This window comes from Aythya fuligula, chromosome 5 (assembly GCF_009819795.1).
Source record: "Aythya fuligula isolate bAytFul2 chromosome 5, bAytFul2.pri, whole genome shotgun sequence".
In the NCBI taxonomy this organism is placed as follows: Eukaryota; Metazoa; Chordata; class Aves; order Anseriformes; family Anatidae; genus Aythya; species Aythya fuligula.
This window is the reverse complement of record NC_045563.1, coordinates 48,446,479-48,470,593: the sequence shown is the minus strand read 5'-3', so window position 1 is coordinate 48,470,593 and position 24,115 is coordinate 48,446,479. Positions and strand designations below refer to the sequence as shown.

The 24,115-nt window shown below is 40.2% G+C and overlaps 1 protein-coding gene across 1 annotated transcript; it reads right to left on the bottom strand.

Moving 5' to 3' along the window:
• Positions 1-1,338: 1,338 nt before the first annotated feature.
• NAT10 (N-acetyltransferase 10) lies at positions 1,339-23,620 on the bottom strand. The gene is made up of 28 exons (XM_032188037.1): positions 23,431-23,620; positions 22,967-23,058; positions 22,231-22,402; positions 21,778-21,900; positions 21,031-21,092; positions 20,141-20,255; positions 18,741-18,848; positions 17,798-17,931; positions 17,331-17,424; positions 16,937-17,035; positions 16,267-16,403; positions 15,628-15,752; positions 15,061-15,211; positions 14,502-14,598; positions 13,614-13,730; positions 12,569-12,670; positions 12,381-12,455; positions 11,846-11,962; positions 11,525-11,658; positions 9,567-9,615; positions 8,862-8,955; positions 8,664-8,774; positions 7,397-7,569; positions 6,760-6,879; positions 5,694-5,792; positions 5,227-5,300; positions 2,723-2,806; positions 1,339-1,545 (listed from the first exon to the last, which is right to left on the bottom strand). The coding sequence occupies exons 1-28, from the start codon at positions 23,536-23,538 to the stop codon at positions 1,452-1,454; spliced, it is 3,060 nt and encodes a 1,019-aa protein (XP_032043928.1). The 5' UTR covers positions 23,539-23,620; the 3' UTR covers positions 1,339-1,451.
• Between the last annotated feature and the right edge of the window lie 495 nt (positions 23,621-24,115).

The following is a 24,115-nucleotide window of genomic DNA, read 5'->3' as shown; positions in this document are numbered from 1 at the left end:
CTGCAGCTGTAGATCTCAGGGCTTAACTGCCCCCAGCATGGGGGCTGTATTGCTGCTGCTGACTCACAAAGTGGGCTGTTAACCAAAGGTATATATAAAGGCTGTGCTGTGCAAGGCTCATGTTTACTTAGATGCTTCATAAAACAGCTTCCTAGAGAACACATAGTGTGTTTTAACTGAGAAAAAATTGGTGCTTCAGAGATTTACTGGAAATAGGAGCTCTGAGATCTACAAACAAATAGAAAATGGCTACATATCACCTGCAGGTAAGCCTTTCTTTTCCAAATCTTTATGCTGGAGCATCAAGCTAATGCACCAGGGCAGCAAGGTTTGGGGCAGGAATGGTTCTGTGTCAGAGTTTGCCATGGTTTTGATGCCCCTGGATTCTGAGAGCTACCAGAACTAGAGCACTGCAGTCCCAGAAAGTCCTAACTCTAGACTCATACATTTTCACTGCCAAGTAGGAACCACCAAAGAGCAGAGCTGAAACTTACCTGCTTGACTGGCCCCTGAACTGGAAAAGCAGATCACTAGGACCAGGTGTCAGTATGATAGTGCTGATTTCCTGGCAACCTTTACACAAAGCTTTCCAACAAAGTCAAGTAGTAGGCCTAGGTGAGCAGATAGCAAGGGAGACACAACAGCCAGAGCCACTCTTACAGCACCCATTAATCATCCTATCCTGATTGAGAACTAGGAAATGTAAATTATTGAGCTATGGAAATGCTGAAACCTTGTAAGCAAGTGTGAATGCAAAAGAGCCTTTTATTACAGCTGCTTGAGCAGCACAGTAAGTAGGAACTATACACCACCTTCCAAAATAAAAATGTTCATTGTATACCCTGAATTCTTGTGAGCAAAGACTACATCATTGACAACACGGTTAGAGCTCACTGAATAATCAGCTCCAAATTAAAAAAAGTGAGCTGTTGCCCACACTGAAAATCCCCTTGAGCTACAAAGGAATGGTAGTACTACTGAATCAGTAGCTGAATATATCAAGATGTACTGCAATGCTAAAATGTAGTCACATACCACAGGCTAATGCATTTCTATCGTTTGCCCACTCTTTTTTTTAATAAAGACACCAACAACTATGAAGCAATGAAGTTTACAGACTGATCTCTCCTGTCTGAATGAAAACTTTGTAGTTGCTAAGGCACCCTCATAAGATCCCAGTGTGTTGCACAGTGCCTCACTCAAGCTCTGCAATCACACTTCATAAAAAATCTCCACAGACTGTCTCCTGGCAGTATCACTGCACTTCCCTTAATACAAACATTTTTAAAGTGCCTCTAAGGCTTTTCTTTTTCCCTAGCTCTCACTCCCCTGTCCCATTCCCCACGCCCCCCCCCAAAAAAAAAAGAAAGTCTTTTGATTTGAAAGGAGAATAGTACTTCTTGAGTACAGACCAGTCACTTGTTAATTCAAGTTCACTGATTGTCTTTAAGTCATTTCTTCCACTTCTGCTTTATATCTTTAGTCTTCTTAAATTTCTTCTGTTGCTTGGGTCCTCTTGCTGCTTCTAGTTTTCTTTTCTTCTCACTGGGAAACAGGAACAAAATATTTGTTTAAAATACACTGGGAAGCCCATCCAGCTGCAAAAATCTTGTTGTAAAAAGCAGAAAGGATCTATGTAGAAATGGTTGCTTCAAGGCCTCCCAGAGAAAGTGACTGAGAGAAAATATTTCCAATTTCTTGGGTCATTTAGAATGCTACAGAAAGCATGAATAAGAGTATGGCCTAGCTTCCCACTGTCTTGAGATTCTTTAACCCAATTTGAATCCCATGAGATCTTGATTTTTAGCTGCATTTTGTTGTTGCTTTTCAAGACTAAGTCTCCTAAAGGCAATTCATTTAAGGCATCTGGAAGTTGGAGTAACTAGAAAAAATATTATCACTGACAGTTGTAAATTTAAGTATACAATTTTTTTCCTGCATTAGATTCTGAGTACAGCAAACATGACAGGGCTCCAATCTTTATAAGCATTGATGAGATTCTCTCATTTCTGTAAGGCTTTTAGAAACTCTCAGCTTCCAGCATTCATGAAAAGAACATGAATACACACAAGGTAGAAAAGAGATGCAAAAAACATCACATAATTACTTCAACCTTCAGACACCAAGGGAAGGGGCAACAAGCAAGCAGGCCAAGTCCCAATTATAAATTCCCAAGGAAAAGGTGAGGAAACACTCCATGCTGGGCCAGGTAAAAGAAATAAGATGGATGAAAAGGAAGGAACTGCAGAAAGGCACACTCAGCATTTTACAGACTTAAACTCAAATTTGAAAGAACTCTCTGTAACTGAATTCCTATTTTCTCCAATGGGATTATCAAAGGCTTCCACCCGGTGCTAGCCCCCAAGGCAACAGGACAGTAATGTGAAATGAGTTTGTTCTTTAGAAGTGTCCCCAGGGAGAAATAGCACCAATTTGTGTGGCCAAGATCAAGACTTAACCACGTCAATAGAAAGAGTTGCTATAAGCAATTGAGTTATATGCAGACAAGACTATAATCTAGAGCAACAAACACACAAGCCACAGAAGCACTCTCCATTAGAGGAATGCTCATACCCTGATTTCTCTGGAAAACTGGGAAACTATTAAGGACATTACATTCATTGTTATCTGAATTAGCTCTTCAGCTTCACCCTTTTGGGAAAAAAAATGCAGTAAAGCTAGCAGGACAAGAGAGACTGTAGAGTATTTCAACTTCCCTAACCTTTTCACACTGACGATGGAAGCGTTCTGTCCTGCTTTACTCAGCACCTCATTCCATTCTTCATCATCCCCCCGGATAATATATCTAAGTGAAAAGGGTAAAGGAAAATTCAAGTAAAATTGCCAGCTCAAAGCAGGAAAAAAAGTGATTATATTGTCAGATACACAGTATACTTCAAACAAAGCTACTGCATTAGCACCCAACAAAACCAGTATGTAGAAATGCATACAAAACTAGACTGGCAAAGAGATACGACAGCTCGTCACGACTTTGTCAGCAGACTCAATCTGAACTAGGTCAATAGCAACCAACAATTGTCTTCATCCAAAGCTGGTCAATAGCAGATGAAGCTCTCTCAGGAGCTGCTATTGTAAACATCACAAAACTGTTCTATGAAAGCTTCTCATCAGAAAAGCAGAATGCTTAACAGAGTATGTCTTTTATGAATGTAAAAAATAAGGCCACAAAGGTGTTAGTTTCCATAGCAGTGGCGAATACTTCTCTGCCCACTAGATTTCCTAAAACACACACTTTCAAACATTACAGCTCTAAGACTGACAAACACAATCAGAACTATATTCACTATATAGATTTTGTTTCTAAAAGGTTGATTGCTTTTTCTTTTTTTCCTCCCCCACAAAGGAGATGGATGTCTGTGGTAGTAAAGGAAGAGGCTGCAAAAAGCAACGGCTTATAACAGAAAGGTAAATTAGCAACTGCTCTTAGCCAGCAGTAAGCTTGAATGGTAGTTTTTCTGCATCCATCCAGGAAAAACTGAAGACCTGCAGGTTTCTTTTGGAAAGAAACTAAAACAGCAACTGCTATTCAGCTAAACTCATGTGCTGTGGTTCTTGTCATTATGTTCAAGTACCCTCAAAATAACAGAAATTTAACTAGGCAAAGCAGTCACGTAGCAAGGCTAAGTGGTTGCTCTGTATCTCAAGTTCTTAGAGATTCAGATTAGATTAATCTTTGGTTATACAAGGTGAAACAACACTGGACATCAAACAGCTCTGTCTGTTCTATTAGCTTTCTATAACCTGTATTAAAAAGTGTTCAAAATAGATTTTTGTCCCTCTTTCCTTATAAAGAAGAACATGAATCTGTTTCTGGATAAAATAAAAAAAGGAGCATAGTCCAAAATCACAAACAGGTATATCATACTATCAAATCTAGTAATTAGAATTTTAATTCTTTATAAGTTCTGGAGTTCTGGTTATCTTGTTTTCCTAGTGTGATTGACTTACAAGTAACTTCAAATCACATCCATTTTTGTCTGACCCTCAAATGAGATGACCAAAGATTCCTTTTCTCAGATCTAACAAACTAGAGAGAAAAGGGAGAGGATCAGAGTGGCATGTGCAACTCCCATTGGCCCAGAAAGAGAGACATCTGCTGACATTTCAAGGAAGTTGCTGGTTTGGCAATTCTGTATTCTACAAACTGTCCAGCTCTACAACAGCTAAAAGCATCTTCACGCTGCAGTTAGTAAAGGAAGCTCTCTCTTGTTCTTTTATGTTGGTTTTGGGGTATTTTATGTGTGGGGTTTCTTTTTCTTATTAAAGAAGAGAATACTAACATTAGCCAGGTACTAATTTTTACTTGAGTTTAAGACAGCTGAATACAGAAAAGCTGGACAGCAGACAACAGGACCTGTGTATCCTGGTTTGAGGAAACTAATGACCATTCCTAGAAGCACAATAACTGTCAAATTATAAACAATCCAAAGCCAGGCAGTTTTTTCATTACTCCAAATTACAGAACTATAGAAGTTACATGTGCAACATACATACCATACACAGTCAGGATCAAGACTGCCCTATAGATACATAGTAAGAGTTCTTGCCACAATAAGAGTAATTTAAATAAAAGACAAAGGAGAACACAAGTAAAATAAAGTGCTCAAGACCATGTCCAAGGTACTGAGAATTGAACTGGCATTTCCACATCTGCTGTGTGCAGTGCTGCAATGATGAACCAGCCCCAACTTTAATAATTCAGTTCTATGGTTCCAAAGACAGATCTCACTGATGATCGGGTGTGGTCTTTTGCTTTTTGTTCAAAAAGGGGCATCAGTAACCTCATGCTTGGCAAAAAGTAAAATTCATGACTATGACACACTTTTCAGGAAAATAGTTCATGTATTGAGTTAAGCGGGTGAATGACACTGAACAGATAAGTTCTGTTACTGAATTTAACTCATACTGGAAAGAATGTTGCGAGTATGAAACAAAGGAACTGCTAGCAGAGCTGATCAAGACAATTATTGGCTATCAGGCACATAATATCTAACACTTCCATTAGAGTAGCAGCATATGCTTATCCCACGTGGCTACCATTGAAGAAACACTGCTATTTCTCACTTATCGATGGTGTGAGATCATCATTTTGTGACTACAGCCTTCTGCACATGACTCAGCAAGATGTACTAGTGCTGGTGACCCAGCATTCAAATAGATACCAGAGGAAAAGTGGATTTGACACTCATACAGATGAGTTCTTACTGTGTAAGGTCCATTTCTTTTAGCTTCACCACTTCTTGCTTGTGTTTTTCTTGGAATTCCTTTGCGGCTTCTTCCTACAAAAAGGATAGCACAACAGATGCATTAAGTTCTGACTGCAACAGTAATCATATAATACAAGCAAAACTTGTTTCCCCACTAAAGAGAAAAAACAAATACTAGATGATCCTACAAAGCTTTTTTCTGTAACTGCATTTTTATGTAATCGATATATATATAGTTGTAATGCATAACTCCAAAATCTTTGTGGGTTCTGTGAAAATCCATATGGCAGATTAACAAAGCATGACTAAGAATGTAACGGCAAAAGCTGGTTTTATAACTACCACATAGTGACAGAGGTGACACACAACTCTAATCCAAGAAAATTTAGATTACAAGGCTTCTATGCTCAAAGGAGTTCCATGAAGAGTGCTTATATATGTATTAAGAAGAAAGTTCATAATTACCAAATCATCATTTAAAGATTTAATTGTTGGTTCCATTACAATATCCTTTGTTGCTACCATCTGTTCCTCCACAGCCTTTTCCTGGACAGTGTTGAACAACTGAAAATGAAATAAACCAACACATGTAAGACTCAGTGTTTCTTCTACAATTGTGCTTAAAAATAAGTAATGAATGCTGGTTGTCCCCATGAAACTCTTGTAACCCTGCGAATATTTTCACAGTTTACTTCTGATGCATACATTCCATCATACTAAAATAAAAAGCTCAAAGCTTCTTCCTGAAGGCAGAATTACACATAGCATTCATTAAAGGTATAAAAATAAAAACAGCACACAATGTCACTTGCATAAATGGAGAGAACTCACAGTTAGCAACATTCTATATCAATACGCTGATTTGATGAACATTTGTAGTTAAGTGTTATGCAGAGCATAGCATCTCTCCAATGAACATCTTATGCCACACCACAGAACCTTCGCTAACATATTCTGTTCCTTGAGAACTAGAGGCAATAGGCTGCACAAGTGATTGCAAGCAGCTAGCAACTTTTATGTCTGTCTTTTTCCTTAGTAACTCATCACGCTACTCGCTTTACTGCAGATACCATTGGAAAAAATAGACCCAAAACTTCCCAGTAATTTCACTAGACTTAGGTCCACCTCTAAATGACAGTAGAGAAAGTTTTTTTGTTTGGTTGATATAAAAAAAAACAACAAGCAAACAAAGGCAGAGATGCTGTCAATGCAGTGAACCATCATAAACAAATGTCTCAAGTTCAGCTGGCATCACTAGCTGTATGTTCAGCATTTTGGTTTGGATCATTTCAACACTTAAAAACGTAACATTAGCACTCTTATTTGGGAAAACACAATATAAATCAAAGCCATAAATACCTGCTTTTTCCACTAGGATTTTCCCCTCTTACAAACAAAGTTTACAGTCAATTTTTGTGGACATGTTAAAGATACATAATTCCAATTCAGCTTTCTACTAGCATCAGGCTCAGTACTGGAATTATACTTTGGTCTGATACACCCAAGGCAAAGCTCATCATGATGCAATTACCTGGACTACTTTGCGGATGATTCTGTTGAAGAGGCCCATCAACTGACTGCTGGGCAGTTCTACCTCCTTTTCCAGTTGGTCCAGAGATTTATGCTGTAGGCCAATCCCTAAAAGAAGGGCCTGAGGAAATGACATTTCAGTTAGAGAGGCTTTTAGAGCAAACACTTACATACATAGTATCTTCTATGTCCCTGACATTTTACCAAGTCCTTGCTCTACTCAGCTAATACAAGGCTCCTCTGGTACAAGCTCAAGCTTTACTCAGATGCACTGAACACCCCTATGTCAGCTGGCAGCATTCCATACTTAGTGCAAATGAATACCTCTCTCCTGAGGTACAGCTCAAGAACCAAAAGATGTTGAGGTGCTTTTAAGCCGTAGTTCACACAATATTATAAACACATGAAGTACTTCACTGAACATGCAACAGTATGATCTCTGCAGATTTTATTCAAGGCAAGCACTAAAGTTAGAACACAAGCAGGAGAAATCATAAAGAGGACCACAAAAGTATAAATCAACTGAAGCAAAGGCTTCTTTTTAAAAATGACATGAAATGGGAATCTAATCCAAAATTAGGAGACAGCAGAAAAGTACAAAGAGATGAAGCATGGCTTGCTCTCACAGTGATACATACCGACTGTGCAGCTGAGAGAGAGATATCACCCAGCTGGTTGAGAAAAAACATCCTGGCAATGGTAGGTACCATATCCATGATGAGATGATAGTCCACCATGTTGCGAGAATACATCTCTAATCTCTTCAAGTCATATGGGATGAAAACAGATTCTAATTCAGCACGGCTGATGGCTGAATGATAAAGAGACATCACTGTCAAGACTGTTCTTCACAGCTCTCTAGGATCTCATTATTTAACTAACTCCTTTTTCACATCATTGACTGAAGGCCAACTGCTATCCCTGAAGTTCACTTTCCAACACACTTCAGAATTCAACTCACTAGGTATAACACTGCTACTAGGACTGGCTTGGTTATTCCAAGTCTTTTCAGACAGAAATATAACCATATGAAGAACATTGCAACTGTCAAAACAGACCAGCTTATCAACTCAAACATGCCAGAGAAACTAAAAACAGTGAAAACTGGGAATCAGTTTGCTCAGACTTTCAATGGATTACACTGGTTTTGCTGATAAAAACTTTCTTTGTAGCAGCAACCAAACCTCTTTCACCAAGACAGATACTAAAACCCACAAAACGCAGATTACCAAGTTCTCTCAAGAGGACTACCCTCTGTTAGGCTTACTGAGAAGACATCAGTTTGCTTTTAAAGAGGACTTCTAAGCCACGAGGGACTGTTGTATTTGCCTTATCTGGCCCTTTTTGTTACTACCTGTGTGTTCACCCTAGCAAGTGTTGCACTAAGACCAAAGAACACACAGTTAACTAAAGCCTTTCTCTTAGAAAGACATATAATTCGAATTTCCAAATTTCTGATGACAACATTCTCCCTAAGATCCTAAATTAGCTTCTTTGCCTATTGACCTTTGATTCTCAAAGCTTCTCTTCTAACTCCATACTGGATTTAGTAGACTTCTTTATTCATTCACTGGATTTTGTTTTGTCGTGCCTTTAGCTGCCAGAGTTAGGAGCCCTCTAATTTTGGAGTACTTAAATCTCTGACTGAAATAAAAAAAGCACAGAAAAAAAAAATCACCACCACCCCAAACCACTACCTGTTTTTAATTGGCAGAAAATGTCCTGTTAGTTTTTACTCAAAAATACAAGCTTTTTTTTTTTTTTTTTGATGGAAACAAAACACCAAGAACAATTCGTGGCACCTCACAAGAAGCATCATACCATGCATGTGCTTGAGAACTCTGATAAACCTACACAAAGACTTTAAATTGCATTCTAAATGAATATATGAGCCAGGGTACTCACGGGGTTGTGACTGCTGTTTGATATTTTTGTTCTGTAGAATATTCAATGCCAACGAAGGAGAGAACGTGCTGAACTGGTAGGAAAGCAGAGAAAGGAAGCGCCTCCTAAAATCTACAGGACAAGATGAAGAAACAAATGACTCCTGTGGACCTCTAGAATAAATATTCCAGAATATTTTTCTAGCATTAGCTCAGTTACCTTTCCAGAAAGCTGTAAGCCAAGGCTCCTGTTCAGACTCCTCTTCATTCAGCATCTTCAGCATGATGCATGAATGCTCACCAGTCAGGTCATTCTAATAATGAAGATACATTTCCCATCATCTCCATGAACTGTGTATACTCTATGCTAAACTGAAGAAGGCAAGGGTCTTCTAAACCAACAACTCATATATCAACTGCTACTGATCACCACCACCAAATATAAGCTGATGAACTTCTATAATTTGGTAAATCCCAGTGCTGAGAGATTTTGGCTTCTTGAGATAACCACCACTCACCAGTGTTGCAAATCGCAGTTATAGCTCAAGAGCCAAAAAAACAAAAGGAAAGTGGGATGACAAGGGACAAATTATTCTCTCCAACAGTACTGTAACAGCTAGTGCTTTTTTTGGTAAACACCTAGGGAAAGCAACAGCATTCAGTTCAAGGGCCAATTGCATATTTTACCAATAACAACACTGAACAGATGCACCTTTGTTATAATTTTTTAAGTGCAAACTACTCAGAGGACCACATTCAAAACCCTAAAATTTGAAACACCAAAGAACAAAAATGAACACAAAACAAACCCCAAATGTAGTCTCAGAAATTTTTTTACCCAAATCACATCTCACAGAAGTTAATGAAAAGATGCCCAGTGATTTCAATAGGGCTGGATTTCATTCAGAAACAGTATGCTACTTACTGGTGTTTGCCTTAGATAAACTGGCACAAATCCAGCACGTTTCCAAAACCTAGGGAAAAGGATAAGAGAAAGTACACGGAGAATTATGGAGCTGTTGATTTTGTAGTAATACTTGTGGTTACATAAAATCTATCTACTGCACAATAACAACTGTTGAAAGGTAGGCACTACCCCAGCAGCTAATAAAATTTACCACTGACAGGAAGTTCCGAGAGCAATCAAACTGACTGAGATTCTAAATTTGAGGAGTGAAACGATGACTGTGAAAACAGAAAATGAATGAGCTTTCAAAGACTAACAGATAAGACACAAGAACTCTTGAATTCAGCATGTTTCCAGGACCTCCTTTAAAAAAATGCAAACTGATTTTGATCACAAATACTACAGACTCCTAAAGTATACCCCGGGGAAGGTCTGAAGGATTTACAGTTTACTTCAGACTACAATGAATGCTGACTTTCCCTGGCAAATTCCAGGTTTCACACAATCACTGGTGGACCAGAGAGAATCGCAATCTGACCTGCAAAATCCTACTAACATCCCTCTCCATCCTCCTTTTCCTTCTTGCATCTTCATTGTGAACTGATACTACAATTCATTTTGCCCAGGAAAAGGAGGACTAGTAATAAAAAGAACTGGTGAGACAAAATATATGGCATCCTAGACAAAAGAAAGAAGCCAAGCCCCACAGCAACTGTCACTGGCAACCCACCTCCGCAGGCCACAGGATGACTACCCATCAGCTGTGCAGGATGAGGCAGATTTTAGCAGGAAGCCCTACACATGCATCCCAGCCTCTCCTTACCCCACTATTCTTCCTTATCTATCCCACCAAATCTAACAGACAAATAATTTTAAAAACATAGTAGTCAAACACTTTATTCTCATCCTCTGCCCTGAGAGACATTGTTCAGTAAAGAAATCTGAACCATTTGCTTCACAATTTGCAGAGATTAAGACTTTTTCCACAATTCACCATCACATTTTGGCATGAATTTTGCTGCATGCTTGCCATGGAACAAAACAGCCTACAGTCTGTGTCTGAAATGCCAAATTGCACACAGCTGTCTAACAGCTCTGATTGGGTCAGTCACAAACTGGCTTCCTTGGGTCTTCTGTTGGACTCAATCTCATCTTTTGTAAGATGGTCCCCTGCAAACAAGGATAAGCCAGCAAGGGAGCAAAGTTTCAGGTGATAAATGACTGCTTTGCTGTTAGGCTAGTAACAGAAACAATTCTGCATTATTTTGAAACTTTCTCCCACACTTACCACACTGAGAAAGTCTGAAAAACCTAGATATTTTACAGATTCTCATAATATTTAAAAACAGTTAACATTTATTATAAAATTTTAAGTTCTAATACAGAACTATAATTTGAAATGTCGAGAAAAATTAAAAATTTTAATAAATGATTTTTTTGCTGCAGTAATTCACTTCCTCCTTGGTGAGAAAAAAAAAAAAAAAAAAGAGAGAAGTAGATGCAGTTGCTACTGGCAAGTGTTTACAGAAGGCAGGAAACAAACAACTAACTTTGAAGTTAGCAGCAGCTCAAGTTTCTACAGGTCACAAGAAGGAGTATTTAACTTCCTACTTACTAGAGATGTTCTTCTCTAGCCTAGGAAAACTGATCAATTAAAGCTAATTAACTCTTCAGAAGGGTCACAGAGAAAATCAAGAAGGGAATGGGTTTTCCCTCAGGAGCAGTTTGAGGAAAATTTACTCTGAAGAATGCATTAAGTGCTTAGGTTCAGCCCTACTGCACAAAACAAGACCTTGCAGGAGAAGAGGGCTTGGAGCTGCCCAGATTTGGAAACCAAGTGAAACATGCAGAGAGGAGGAAGATATGGATATGTAAAATACCCACATCTATATCTACATATCATTTACAAATTACAGATACTCTATTATTTATATAGTTATATTTTTGCACTGGGTTTAAACAGAACAAGGTCTTACTTGAGTAATCTTGGTGTTAGGCCATATGATACCCCTAGATAGTCTAGACTCTCAGCTTGTCTCTCACTTAGTTTGAGAAGTAAAGGCGGCAAGTCTTTCCGGGGCGTCACAACCTCTTCCAATAAACTAACAGTCTGAAAGAGAAAGTGGAAGTGGGTTAGTAGCATTCCTCATGGCAATTTGCAAATTAAATCTCATATTTTGTACAGAGAATAAATACAAATATTTCATCCTTACACAGAGAAATCAATATTGAGATTTAGTGAGAAGCAGACAGCTTTAGTACAACAGAAAATACAAGAAATGTACTGAGTTCCATACCTCACTGCTTACAGTTGCAATTTCTTTTGGCTTCTGAATTGTTTTTTCTTCCAAACAAGGGAATTGGCCTTCATAGTACATCTGCAGTAAATTCAAAGCTCTGCTGCCATAGCCCATCTGTGAATTATGAACAATGCTACATAAGCAAAGAGATAAATCTATTTTTTAAAGCAGGACAACCTTTTCCCCTTAAAATTCCATTAACAATCACCCGTTTAGAAATTACTCAGCCACTGCAAAAATGCATTTTGTTTACTACACAGGAACTCCATGGGGAAGAAAACTATAGACCCTGATGGGTGACCAAAAGCACAGTAAGAGCTCAGTCGGTAGCTCAAGACAGTATAATAATTCTCATTGATTATCTCTGGCACTCTGAAAATACCAAACACCAGTGTGAACATCTGGTAATCTCATAGAAAGTGTCACTGGATCTTGATTGTACACGGGGCCAAGTAGAACTTAGCTCTGCCTGTACAGCCATTCTCTCGTGGTACCACTGCTGACTACTTACAATAGGTTTCAAAATATTTACCCCCTGATAATCCGGATGAACTGCAATACGAACAACACGCCCACCAGAGAGGCCGCCAAAGTCCGGGTCTTGGAACTGCATAAGAGACAAGAGTCAATTTAAAGTACACGGAAGGGTGCCCTGGAAATAAGCAGTAGTGCTGAAAGACGTCTTGGGTGTGGGTGTGAGTACACAGCCACATTATTCACCTGTTCTGAAATGGTCCAGGGAATAAGATCACCAGACGCCTTCTTTCCCCTAGAAAGGCTGTTCATGATAGACTGGCGAGAAATCTCCCCTTCCATGCACACCTGACAGAAAAGGCAGAAGACTGTGAATGGAGACAAAGTGCTTTATCCCAGAGTCACTCCAATACAGCGTAAACAAAATTTATCCTCAGTTGCTGAGACCACTATGCAGTATTGACATGTCACCTGACCCCTACTCTGCAACACGATAAACAAACGTGTATGAGCCAAACAACAGGCTCTACCCCTACAAGCAGTCTCAAAAGGCACACCAGTGAGCCAGCCAGGTATATCTGGCACAGCAGGCACTACAGCATACAGCACGGTGCAACAGAGGCCTGAAGAGACTAAAGCATACAATGTGCTGTAAGTGTTTTCTGCAGTCTGTCAGCAGCAAACATAAAGAGAAATACTGGGAGGGATAATGTTTTAAGAGTCAAATACAGCTTTTTTTTTTTTTTTTTTCCTTTAAGAAATAGTTGACTTAACTAGTTGCACTGAACACAGATAATTAAGAATCTATGTTCTTAAGGAAGGAAGCATATAGTCAGATATCTAACAGTCAAGGACTGAAATATTTCTACATCTCTGAACATCTGTATCTGAGGAATTTGTATTTTTGCAGTTCTGTTGCAAATAAAAGGAATTCTGGAGACACAGAATAAGTAGAATGAACCAGTGAATCAACCCTCCTTAGCATGAAGTTGAAATGAGAGGAGAAAGTCATTTATTGAACCATTAATTCATCTCCTCAGAAGGCTTCTCAGCACAGACTATTTTAGAGATTGGAAGGTCTATATGAAGGGATTAGCTTCACAATATACTTATAGAGCAATTAGTTTTAACAAAAGAAAAGTGGAAAAAAAAACAACAGCCTTAATGCACTGCTGTGGCACATAAAAACACAGCCTGAAGATATCATCTACTCCTAGACAGTACACTGATGTCTCACAGTGTATCACTGCTTCATTACTGAACAGTTCACAGTTATATGACGCTTTCTCACCTGGACAACAGCAAGTACTTCTGGTAATGAGTTCTGGGTAGGTGGAACAGGAGGCAAAAGGCAAAAAAGATGATGGGCAGGTGCGTCAGATAGCATCTGGAGGTCATTGGGAGAGTTCTGGAGGGCAAATACACATCAGAAAGCTCAAGTATTATTCCATGAGAAGAGCTTCAAAGTCCTGTATAGTGTTAGTAGCTGACTTCTACACATTCCTCCATTTTTCTCAATTTATGGCTATTAAGGGACTTATAACTAGTACTGTACTGATGGATGAAGCTCCTCACAGGACAGCTCATGGCTGTTGTACTACCAGACAACATCTGTTTTGTTCAAGTGAAATCTCTTGCTCTTCTGTGTGTAGAACTGACACTGACATTTCTACTTTCACATAGCTACTTACCTCTACTACCAGATCTAAAATATTTTTTGAAGTGTCAGACTTTTAGTACTCATTACTTCACCATTTAATGCCTTCACCAGCCAAATTTAATAGTCACCCATGGTCTTGAAACTGAGATGAATTATTACTTTTATCAAAAGTACAATGATACTACTCTTTTGGTTAATTTGAGGCTACTGAAATATTGTGAAGTGAACAGTAGAGGGTTCATCACTGATGAACCCCAACAAACTTGCAGGATCATCTAGAACTTAGTCTCCAGGATTTCCCAAGACTAAAATATTCTAGATATCTGTAAATCCAGTGTACTCAGCTAAGGCTAAGGCAGAAATCTTCTCAGGAGAATACAGATCTGTATGTAACAAAATACAACTGAAGCTGTCCAGAAAATCTCAATTAGGCCAATGAAATTAGACTGCCCTCAACAAGCAGTGCTCCCTCCACAAAATTCCAAGCTGGACTTTTGATAGAAGTAGCATGAGCTTTACCTTGTAGTGTGAAGCCACATAGAGGGCCATCAGTCTCTGTAGAAAAACTTCTGATGCTTTGTGGTAACAAAAAAGTGTGTCTCTATTTACATAATATCTAAACACAGGGTTAAGGAAACAACTTTCCTGAGGGAAAAAAAAAAAAAAAAAAAAGAAAAAGAGCTCTTTGTTGGTTTAGGGGTGTTATTTTCCATGCAGCCTTAGGCTATATGCTGGCTAAAGTTCTTATAGCCTACAGCTCTATCTACAAGTAAGAATGACTGCATAGTGCTCCTATCTTTCACACTCCTCATCCGTAAACCAAGATTTCCTTGCATTCAATACATTCTTAGGATTGTCTCTGCAATAAAATGCATTGGTAATGTCCTGGTAACACAAGCCACCAGTCTTACAAGGCAGTGGTAACAGTTCAGCTCCAGAAGTGTGGTCTCTAGCCAAAAGATCGTGCACTGAGGTAATCATGTCATAGCCTGAGAAGCCACTACTAATCAGTTTGGAAAAGCATCCTTCACCTGAAAGCAATGTATTTTATCAGAATACACTATTTGAGTAAGGATACAGGTCACAAGTCTCAGGCAGCGGGCAGCCAGAGATAATTCTGGTGATGTTGAGACAGTCCAAACATAGCAGATCATTCAGCCACTTTTCAACAGGGTCACCAGGGGCGTATCTGATTGACTCATGGAGGGAGACTTCGTGCAATGTACGAGCTGCAAACAGATTTCAGAGAAGAACCTCTAGTACGGGAAGTTACAGCTAGCAAAGAATCCAATAGGATCACTGTCCTATGTACAGTTCCCGAGGGATTAGAAACACACCAAATCTGAACAGAAGAGAAGACACTTGAGAAGAAACTGCTCTAACTGGAGCCTTCACAGCTTGTTTCTTCATATAACATCGGGAAGAAGGTACAGCAATCATTACTTGCATAGCTGTTATCCTCTAAATGACTTTACATCTGAAAATCATGAGGAAAAAACTTAAAAGAAGAGTTCCTTCATTTTCCCAAACCACTACCTTCCTACAGCTGCAAAGTACATGGACACACGGGACACACATAGGGCTTGTCAGGCAGCAGCACCACGGATCAGGGTTGCACGCTGCAGCCCAGAATACAATTGAGTACCTGAGGTGAGTTTAGCTGTAGCTGTAGATTTGTTCTCTGCTGTCATGGAGACTTGGGCTTGTGCACTCTGCTGCCGGAGCTGCTGAATAAGCTTCAGAGACAGTGATCGACCAGTACCCTCATATCTGAAAAGCAGAAGACAAAAGCCTGAAGCAAATAACTAAAAAGCAATCCTGAGCCATGGGGAAGCTCCAACAGAGAACTATGCTGCTATCCAGAGCTGTGTGACATTCTGAAGCCTGTAATGGCCCCAGACATTTCTGAGAATTGTTGCCTCTTGATGTTCTTGCACATGCAGGACAGAGCAGCTTCCTCTGTCACTTTCTTACGCTCAGCATACTGGAAGTAAGGCGGCACTCTTCCCTGTCTCCTAACAGACTACAGAATGTTTATCTGCATGCTCCCTGCAGCAGAACAGAAGAGGTGTGTATGCTCAATGAACCTGCAGTGGAACCAAAAGTAAAGCACCGACTGACTCCTACTCCTGGTTATTCTGAAGAGCAGTTCCATGCGATCAGGTATCAGCATGACCTGATTATGATAGTGCGCAGTAAAAAGAGAAGCATTGTAGATACGAAACAGTCCATTAGCACTCGCACAACTGCTTTCACAGGTAGACAGCTGGTGCTCAAGCCTTACCCATTGATTGTAGAAGCCATAAAAACCAGGTAAGGGCCTAGCAGATTTTTCACCAGGGGGAGAGGAATGGCAGCAGCTTCATCAATCACAACAAGTTCAGCCTGACCCAGTTTCACAGAATCAGCAGGGTGTATGTACTGTAAGGAATGAGAGGATATCATCACTGTCAACAACAGCTCTGGGATGTAGGGAAAGGCCAAAACTGGCAGAGATGGAGCACCGAAAAGCTGTTTGTTTTCCCTGTTCATCATGAACAGATAAGAGAACCCATGGCAGAGGGTGCATGTTCTCTACCAAGGGCTAGGTAACACATATTGTTTTAAACATTTCCACAGACACTTTTTTGGATAGACCACAAAAATATAGGAAACCTAATCACTGGAAACATATGCTCTTCCTTCACTGTTTGTTTCACCTTCCTTTAGTTTCAAGAAGGAACACACGATAACCATGGAGGCTTTGTAACCTACAAGTTATTCACAGAAAGAACTAAAACATTTTGTGAAACTCACTTGTCAAAAAGAGGGTCTGCCTTAAAGCAAAATCAATCAGTATAGTTACATATTACATAAAATTAACATGTTTTAAATGCAAACAACTACAGCAACCAATAATGTCAACAATTACAAACAAAAAGCAAAAAGGCAAGTGTGCAAACAAAGCTGGTTACCTGAATGGTTTGTCTGTGCTCCTTGAACACATTCACTCTGATAACAGCCTTGTTAAACTCAGGATTTAAAGACTGAACGATCTCATAGTCCAGATGTTCCTGAAAGAAAACATTGTTAAACAGTATTAACAGGCCAAGATGTAAGAAAAACATTGTTTACCATTATCATCAAAATAAGTTTGCTACATGTGTCCTGACCTTTCAAATTACACATAAAAATTCTTGTAACAAAATCTTCAGAAGCAGGAGAACTGAGGAATTATTTACTCCTGTTAAAAACTATTTTCACATATAAAGAAACTGATTTTCCTGACTTATAATAAGTATATACAAGTGTACTGTGAGCCACTTTCAGGCTCACAGTAAATATTGTAAAATGTTTTGCTCTCCTTACCTGATACTGCAGTGCATCAAAGCCTTTAAATATGAACTCAAAGAGAGTGTGAAGGTTATCAGGACTTGGAGATGTGACAAAGATGTTGGAGTAACTGCACACAAAAAAAAAAAACAACACGAGTTTAACTCTTTTTTCTAAGAGATTTTTCATATACACAGAAAGGATAAGTATATATATGTTTAATATGCGGGGTTGATTTTACTTAATTACCAAAACACAGCAGGTTCCCTTAGATACTTATTTCACTTTTGTATGAGTAATTAATTGATTTTTAAAGACTGAGGAGTTCTGATTACTATAAAACAGAAAAACTTGAGCATTTGTTTAAGTAGCAAATGAAAGATGTAAGAACAACAAAAGGGAAGGACGTAGGTCTGGAAATTATAAATATATTCAAATCTGGTCATCATTTTTTTAAAACTCATGGATGCAAATGAAACTTGGAGATGGGGCACATTACTCACCCAAAAGCTACTGCTCCAGCAATAGCCAGTCCCAAAGCAGCAGATTTACCACGTCCCCTGGCTGCTGTTAATGCCACAGTGCTCCTCAGAGTCTTCTCTGAAATGGCTTCAATGAATTTAAGAACTGCTTTTGCCTGATGATCAGAAAAATGTAGAAAACAAAAAGCAGCTGTTGTTAAACTGCTTTCAGAACTTTATTTACTTAGACCTACCACTAATGCCAGGCAGCCTTTCCTTAGAACAGGAAGGAGAAAAAGACAACATGGGCAAGCTGAACATTTAATCCCAGATGAATAATGAAAGAAGCAGTTATCTTGACCCAGTGAGTTCTTGAAATTAGCAAGGTCAAAACAAAGATAACAACTAATACAGCTCAATTACTACTTTCATGACACTGATCCCATAATATATTCAGTACAACAGGATGATGTACATGCCTAGGGAGCTACCAGAGGAGGAGGATGAACATACCTGGGCAGTGAGAAGGCCTACTATGAAAGGGTTTTAAAGCAGTGCACAGGTCTGGGAGCCTCCACACCAACCTGCAATTTCTCAGTGAATACTCTGAAAGAAATTGCTGTAGGGCCTTGATTTGCACTAGTCAGTGATTCTCAAATGACAGCAGGAAAAGTGTCAGAGACAGGAATGAGGGCACAACACAACCTGATATAGATTATGAGGATTATAGACGAAATGTGGACTTCTCCAGATCAGCTTCCTGTCTCCATTCTAGTCCTTCCACTGTTCTCAACTTCATAAAGAAAATCACTGATACTGTCTTTGAGCTACCCTGTCCAACTAATTTCAAGGCAGCTTTCTCCCTAAAACAACCCCCATCAATGTTCATACTCTCAGATATGATTACTTGCAAAATGAGACAAACATCTGCACCTACACTGACTTGTCAAATGCACAGTTTCTTCAGTTTAAGCACCACACCAACCTGATCCAGGGTTTTACAGCCATCCACCAAAACTCCTACAGGTTGTGTATCCTGCAAGCTCTCCTTCAGCTCTTTCAACTCCAAGTCTTGTGGCCGGAGGCTATCTTCCTATAAATACAGTATTTAAAAGATTAATAAAGGACACCTTAGCACAATTATACCTTTGTGATGTCTTGTGATATCTTTTATCAGGCAGGGAGATATTTCAAGGAAAGACTTACAACAAGTTGAATATGCTCCCTAGAGACAGAAAAGTTTAAATGGACAGACAGGCATTTAATACTGACTTTAATGCATTTTCAAGAGAAATACACAAGAGGTATCCTGGCTTCCCCAAGTTTGGAAGAAAAAAGTCAAGTATTTTTCAGTAGATGGTAACTGGATAATGGTAGTGCTAGGAAGAAGAGACCTTGAACAAGTTTTCTAAAGAATTTAATTCATTTTTCAGTCTTCAGGGTATGCCAGAATGTTATGATCTTTGTTATACCTGTCATATGGGGTGCATACTGGAAAACTACTAGGGGGCAAAACTACTGTAGCAACAGATCAGTTTTCAAGCTAATGTCAGGATTTTCAAAGCCAATAAATGAACTTGGACACAAAAGAATTGCCAATTGTCACTGATTACCAAAAGCATCTGCTTACCCATCCAACAGATGAGCATTTGTGCCACTGCCAACATAGTTAGAATGTTAAGTGGTTGTTATTTGTTTTTTTACATCAGTGTTCTGTTCAGATGTTTTTAGCGTCTCTGACAGAATCAATGATGTTATTTCCTTGGACACACAAATCAGTTCAAAAGCTCAAATATTTCTGTTTAAATTGCACACCACTTTACTTTCAGCTACAATTGAAAGTCATGAAGGGATGCATTTTAACAGTGCAAGCTCTATGTCTGGCTTGTATTCAGTGAATGCCTTCTTATATCTGACATGCATAACTCAGTCCGAAACTGAAGTAAGTACCACAGTTCTGAGGTACCAGGTGTCTCCTGAACTTGTAAGGGGCTTTTTCCCCCGAGTGTTTTCTCACTCTCCAGGCCCTGAAATGTGTTTTTATTTGTCTCCTCCCAGCTGTCCATCAGCCTAAAATCTCTTTAAGCTCTTCTGAAACAGCAACCACAGCAGTTAAGCTCCACCTCACGAGGCTAAACGGCAATGCAGCAAAATAAATAAACGCAGGCAAGTACAAAAAAAGGCTGAGGGAAAAAAAAAGAGGAGGAAAGAAAAGACAGCTTCCCGTACTTCACCCATGTGAGGTATATTTTTTGCAAATCATTCTTCATCTGCTTTGCAAGACCATTATTTGATATCAATCAGGGTGAAAAGTTTCCTCTCTTTAACACTGTTCTACTCAGATCAGTTTCTCTCAAAGAAAATTAGCTGATGTAGTCTACTGACCTGTGACCGTGGTGGAACAGGCGTGATATTTGCAACATGACTGGAGATGGGCAAGATGTTCAGCTGATCATCAATCACGATGCAGTTCTTGCATGAGGCCAGAGACAGAATGAACCTGAGCAGTCAAGCAAAGGCAAATCAGTAAAAGCAGTACCAACATTGTTTCATTTTCGTAGTTAATTAACTCTCTTTTCTAACCCCAAACATGGTATTTACAGCAAGAGCTGCTTACAGCTGAGCTAAGTTCACACAACTAGCTGTGCGTCTCTTACCATAGAATCAGGATGGTCCATGCAGAACAGACATCCACCTACCAGGACGCCTCTAATGAAGACAGCTTATTTCAGACAATCTCCTAAAACAGCTAGAAAGTGACTCCCAGCATTTAAATGGGAGGCAGCTGTATAAAAGCTTAAGACTTGAATCTACAGCAATTGTGACACATGCAGACCGCCAAAGATTGTGGTCAATTACGGCTGCTTCTTCATCCTTCTAGCTTCTAACACCACATAACCACCACCTGTATGCTAAAGAACAAATTTTGCATTTCTTCAATGGCTAGGGATAGATACGGCTCAGTTAAGAAGAGCTGCCTATTCAGTACATCAAAAGGGAAGAAAACACCTTTACAAGAAAGTTCTAGACTACAGAAAAGACCCCGCGGTGAGCAGTTTTCTCTTTCAAGCTAACGTCAAAGGTATCTGACTTACTAGTCATGTGGAGCATACATTGCTACAGAGCATTCCAAGAACAGGACTCAGAATACTTTAAAAATTAGGGCCCCTTTGCACATCCCTTGTAACATCATGCCAAAATTTTGTATAACATTTCTCCAACAACAACTTATACTGAGCACACAGCCGAGATGCTTTACACTCACAATAACATACCTTTCATTAAACCGTCCTACCACGTCCTGGTGTGCCTCTGTTCTGTATCGGGAATGCACATCCTGAAACAAAACGAAAAAGTCAGTCTGGAGAAGGAAAGGTGGTAACCGTCACATGTACAAGATTATTATTCATGGAATAATCCAACACCTTTTCCATTCTTGTGGACCATGCCCTCTCTCCCCAATTTTATTTGCTGTGAGACATCCACTTTTTCCAAACACTGGTTTAAAACGTACCTTTCCCACCAATACTCTTCACAGTGGTCTTACGTATTCTTCCAGACTTAAAAGTCAGTTCTGCCAGATACAGAATGCTTCAAACAACCAAGGCATACTAAGACAAAAGTCCGTTGCTTTAATTCCCCTACTAGCATCATTACTAATAGAAATTGTTCCTGCTTTAGGGGTAAGTATGCTCAGGGTGAACAGATCATATTTAGAAATATATAGGAACTGTGAAGCAGATCTTGCATAGCGTTGGGTCACAAAACACCAAAACATGTTTGTCACTTAACTTTTTTGCATGGATCAACAGTATAAATACTTTTTCAAAGTACTATGAAACAAAAGAACATAGTTACACTTGTTGGCAGAACTGCCTGACCACAAGACTCCTTCAATGATAAACAAATGAAAGCTGGAAAAATGACAGAAAGACCACAGCCCATAAAGAAAGAAAAAAATAACCCCTTAAGTCACCAGCCGAACCTGCCTATGTAGAACAGATGTGTTACGCTGAACATACCATGGTCATTGTATAGAGCTGCTTCAGCGAGTTCATAGACCTGAGGAGAATTACCACAATTCCGCCCCCTTCTACTGTTTCAACAGTTCTAGCTAGCAGGTTTGGAGTCAAGGCTTCAAAATCCTAGGAAATACAAAAAAAAAAAAAAAAACACTTCAAAGTTGCCTAGAATTCACTAGTGCAATTAGCATCTACTGAAAGGAACAGAAAATCTAAATGCATAGTTTCTCAAAGTTTGATTCAAACTTAATATTTGCATTAACCCATTTCCCATTAAAATTCTGCCAACAAGGCTATCTCATCCTTGCAAAACTCATAAAAGATACAAAAGAACATCATAATTTAAATAACAGGAGCAACAAACAGCCTTTAAACTGAAACTTTAAACCTTCCTGCAGCCTTTAAACTGAAAGTAACTGATAATGGTGTTATGTCAAAAGTTTAATTCCTTACCTGAAGTACACACATGCCAAAAGTGTTACCAAGGATCTTATGAGTTTCATTGTAATAGCAGTAGCGAATGTTTGTGGCTGCTATAAATAACTCAAAAGGATCATCATGTTTTATGTTCAAGGTTCCACTTTTAATCTTCTTCTGTAGTTGTCTCATTCTCTTCTTACGGTGGCTAGAAAACAAAATTATACAGAAATTTTCTTGGGAAAAGGTTTGTGAAGACTGCTCAAAATCCTACTTCAAAGTCTAATTGGAATTCAGAGCTCAGCCTCCAAGGATCTTGTATCATACATGCTGCATTCGTGGTATGTTCCCATGTGCCTTCAGCCCAAAGCGGTGGAAGTCACACAAGAACAACAGCTGTTTTTGCAAGAAACCACTTGGTAGTAATCATGTAGTTTGATGTAACACTTCCCTTCTGACTTTCTGCCCAGACTGTAAGGATGCATGCAAATCTAAGAATTAAAATTTTAAACCCTTTTTCAAATTAAAGTAATTCCAATGCCTAATCTGTACTGACTCCTACACAGTACCTCATGCTGATGTCAACTGTATTACTGAAGCCAAATTTCAATTCTGGAAAACTGAACTTCCTGTAACTCCTTCAAGAATAGATCTTGTTTCTCCTGACAACCGAATTGCTCAACCCCTACTGCGCAGACCAGCCGCAGAGCTTTTGCTTCACACAGAGCACTAATGGCACTTACTGCAGCACGAGACATGAGGAGCATCTTACCTGCTAAAGCCCAGCTCCTTCTTGTAACACCACAGGACAGAGGGTCTGGCCTTTACAGTCGCTTTAGACAACATGTGGTGAAGTATAACGACCTGCCAAAGCACAGAAACACAAAGAGAATGGGGTTTAGTGGCAGACTGCTACCGGGTACCTCCGGTCCAAGCTGCGCTGCGGTGACATCTGCAAGATGACTCACTGGGTAAGGCACGGCTTGAGAAAAACTGTACGGGTGGACAGAGCAAGCTCCTGCCAGGCAGGCAACAAGACGTCTTTCTACCTCATTAAAAAATAAAAATAAACCCAATTTGCCTCTAATTGCTTTTATGTAACGTTCGCAGGCTCCTCAGGCAGACGGTTAACAACCAATTCTCCGAAATCATTTCCAGCGCTTTCGCCTTTCCGCAGCCGTCGGGAGCCTCACGCTCACCGCAGCCCCGGCCCGCGCTATCCCCTGGGGGGCTCACCTGGTCTTTGCCGTGGTCGCCGACCACCACGAAGAGGGCCCGCTGCCGCTCGGCCACGCCGTTCTCGATCAGCACCCGCAGGCGGTTGTCCACCTTGCGGCGCTGCATGGCGGCGGCCCCCCCCCTCTCCCCCGCCGCCGCCCCTCAGGCGGCCGCCAACGGTCCCTAACGGTCGGCCAACGGCCGCTCTCCCGGCACCAACAGCCGCCGCACGCGCCGCACCACGTGGGAGCCGCGCGGCTCGGGTCGCGCGCGCGCCGCAGCGCGGCAAAGGACCCCGGGCGCCGGGGCTGCCCCCGCCGAGCGCCTGCGCGCGCGCCTCGGCCTCGAGCCGCCCTCAGCGCCTCAGGCCTGCAGCCCTCGCCCCGCTTTTGTTCGAAATAAAAACGCAACGCACGTGAAAAGGGCAAAGCCCGGGGGCACGGTGGGGTGCTTTGTGCTGCCGAAGTGTGAAATCCCAATAAGTCTGAAGCAGCTCGTAGCCCTGAAGCTGTGCTGTGCAGTAAAGCCAGAGCTGGTGCAGTTTTCCATACAATATCACAAGTTGCAAAGCGAAAATTCGTGGCTCTGAGCTGGTTCCAATCCCTGCAGGATCGCAGAAACTCTGTGTTCCTTCTCAAACTGACAGCACGACTAACCCTACCCTAACAGCTGGACGCTTAACCCTCCCCTACCAAAGCTGAGC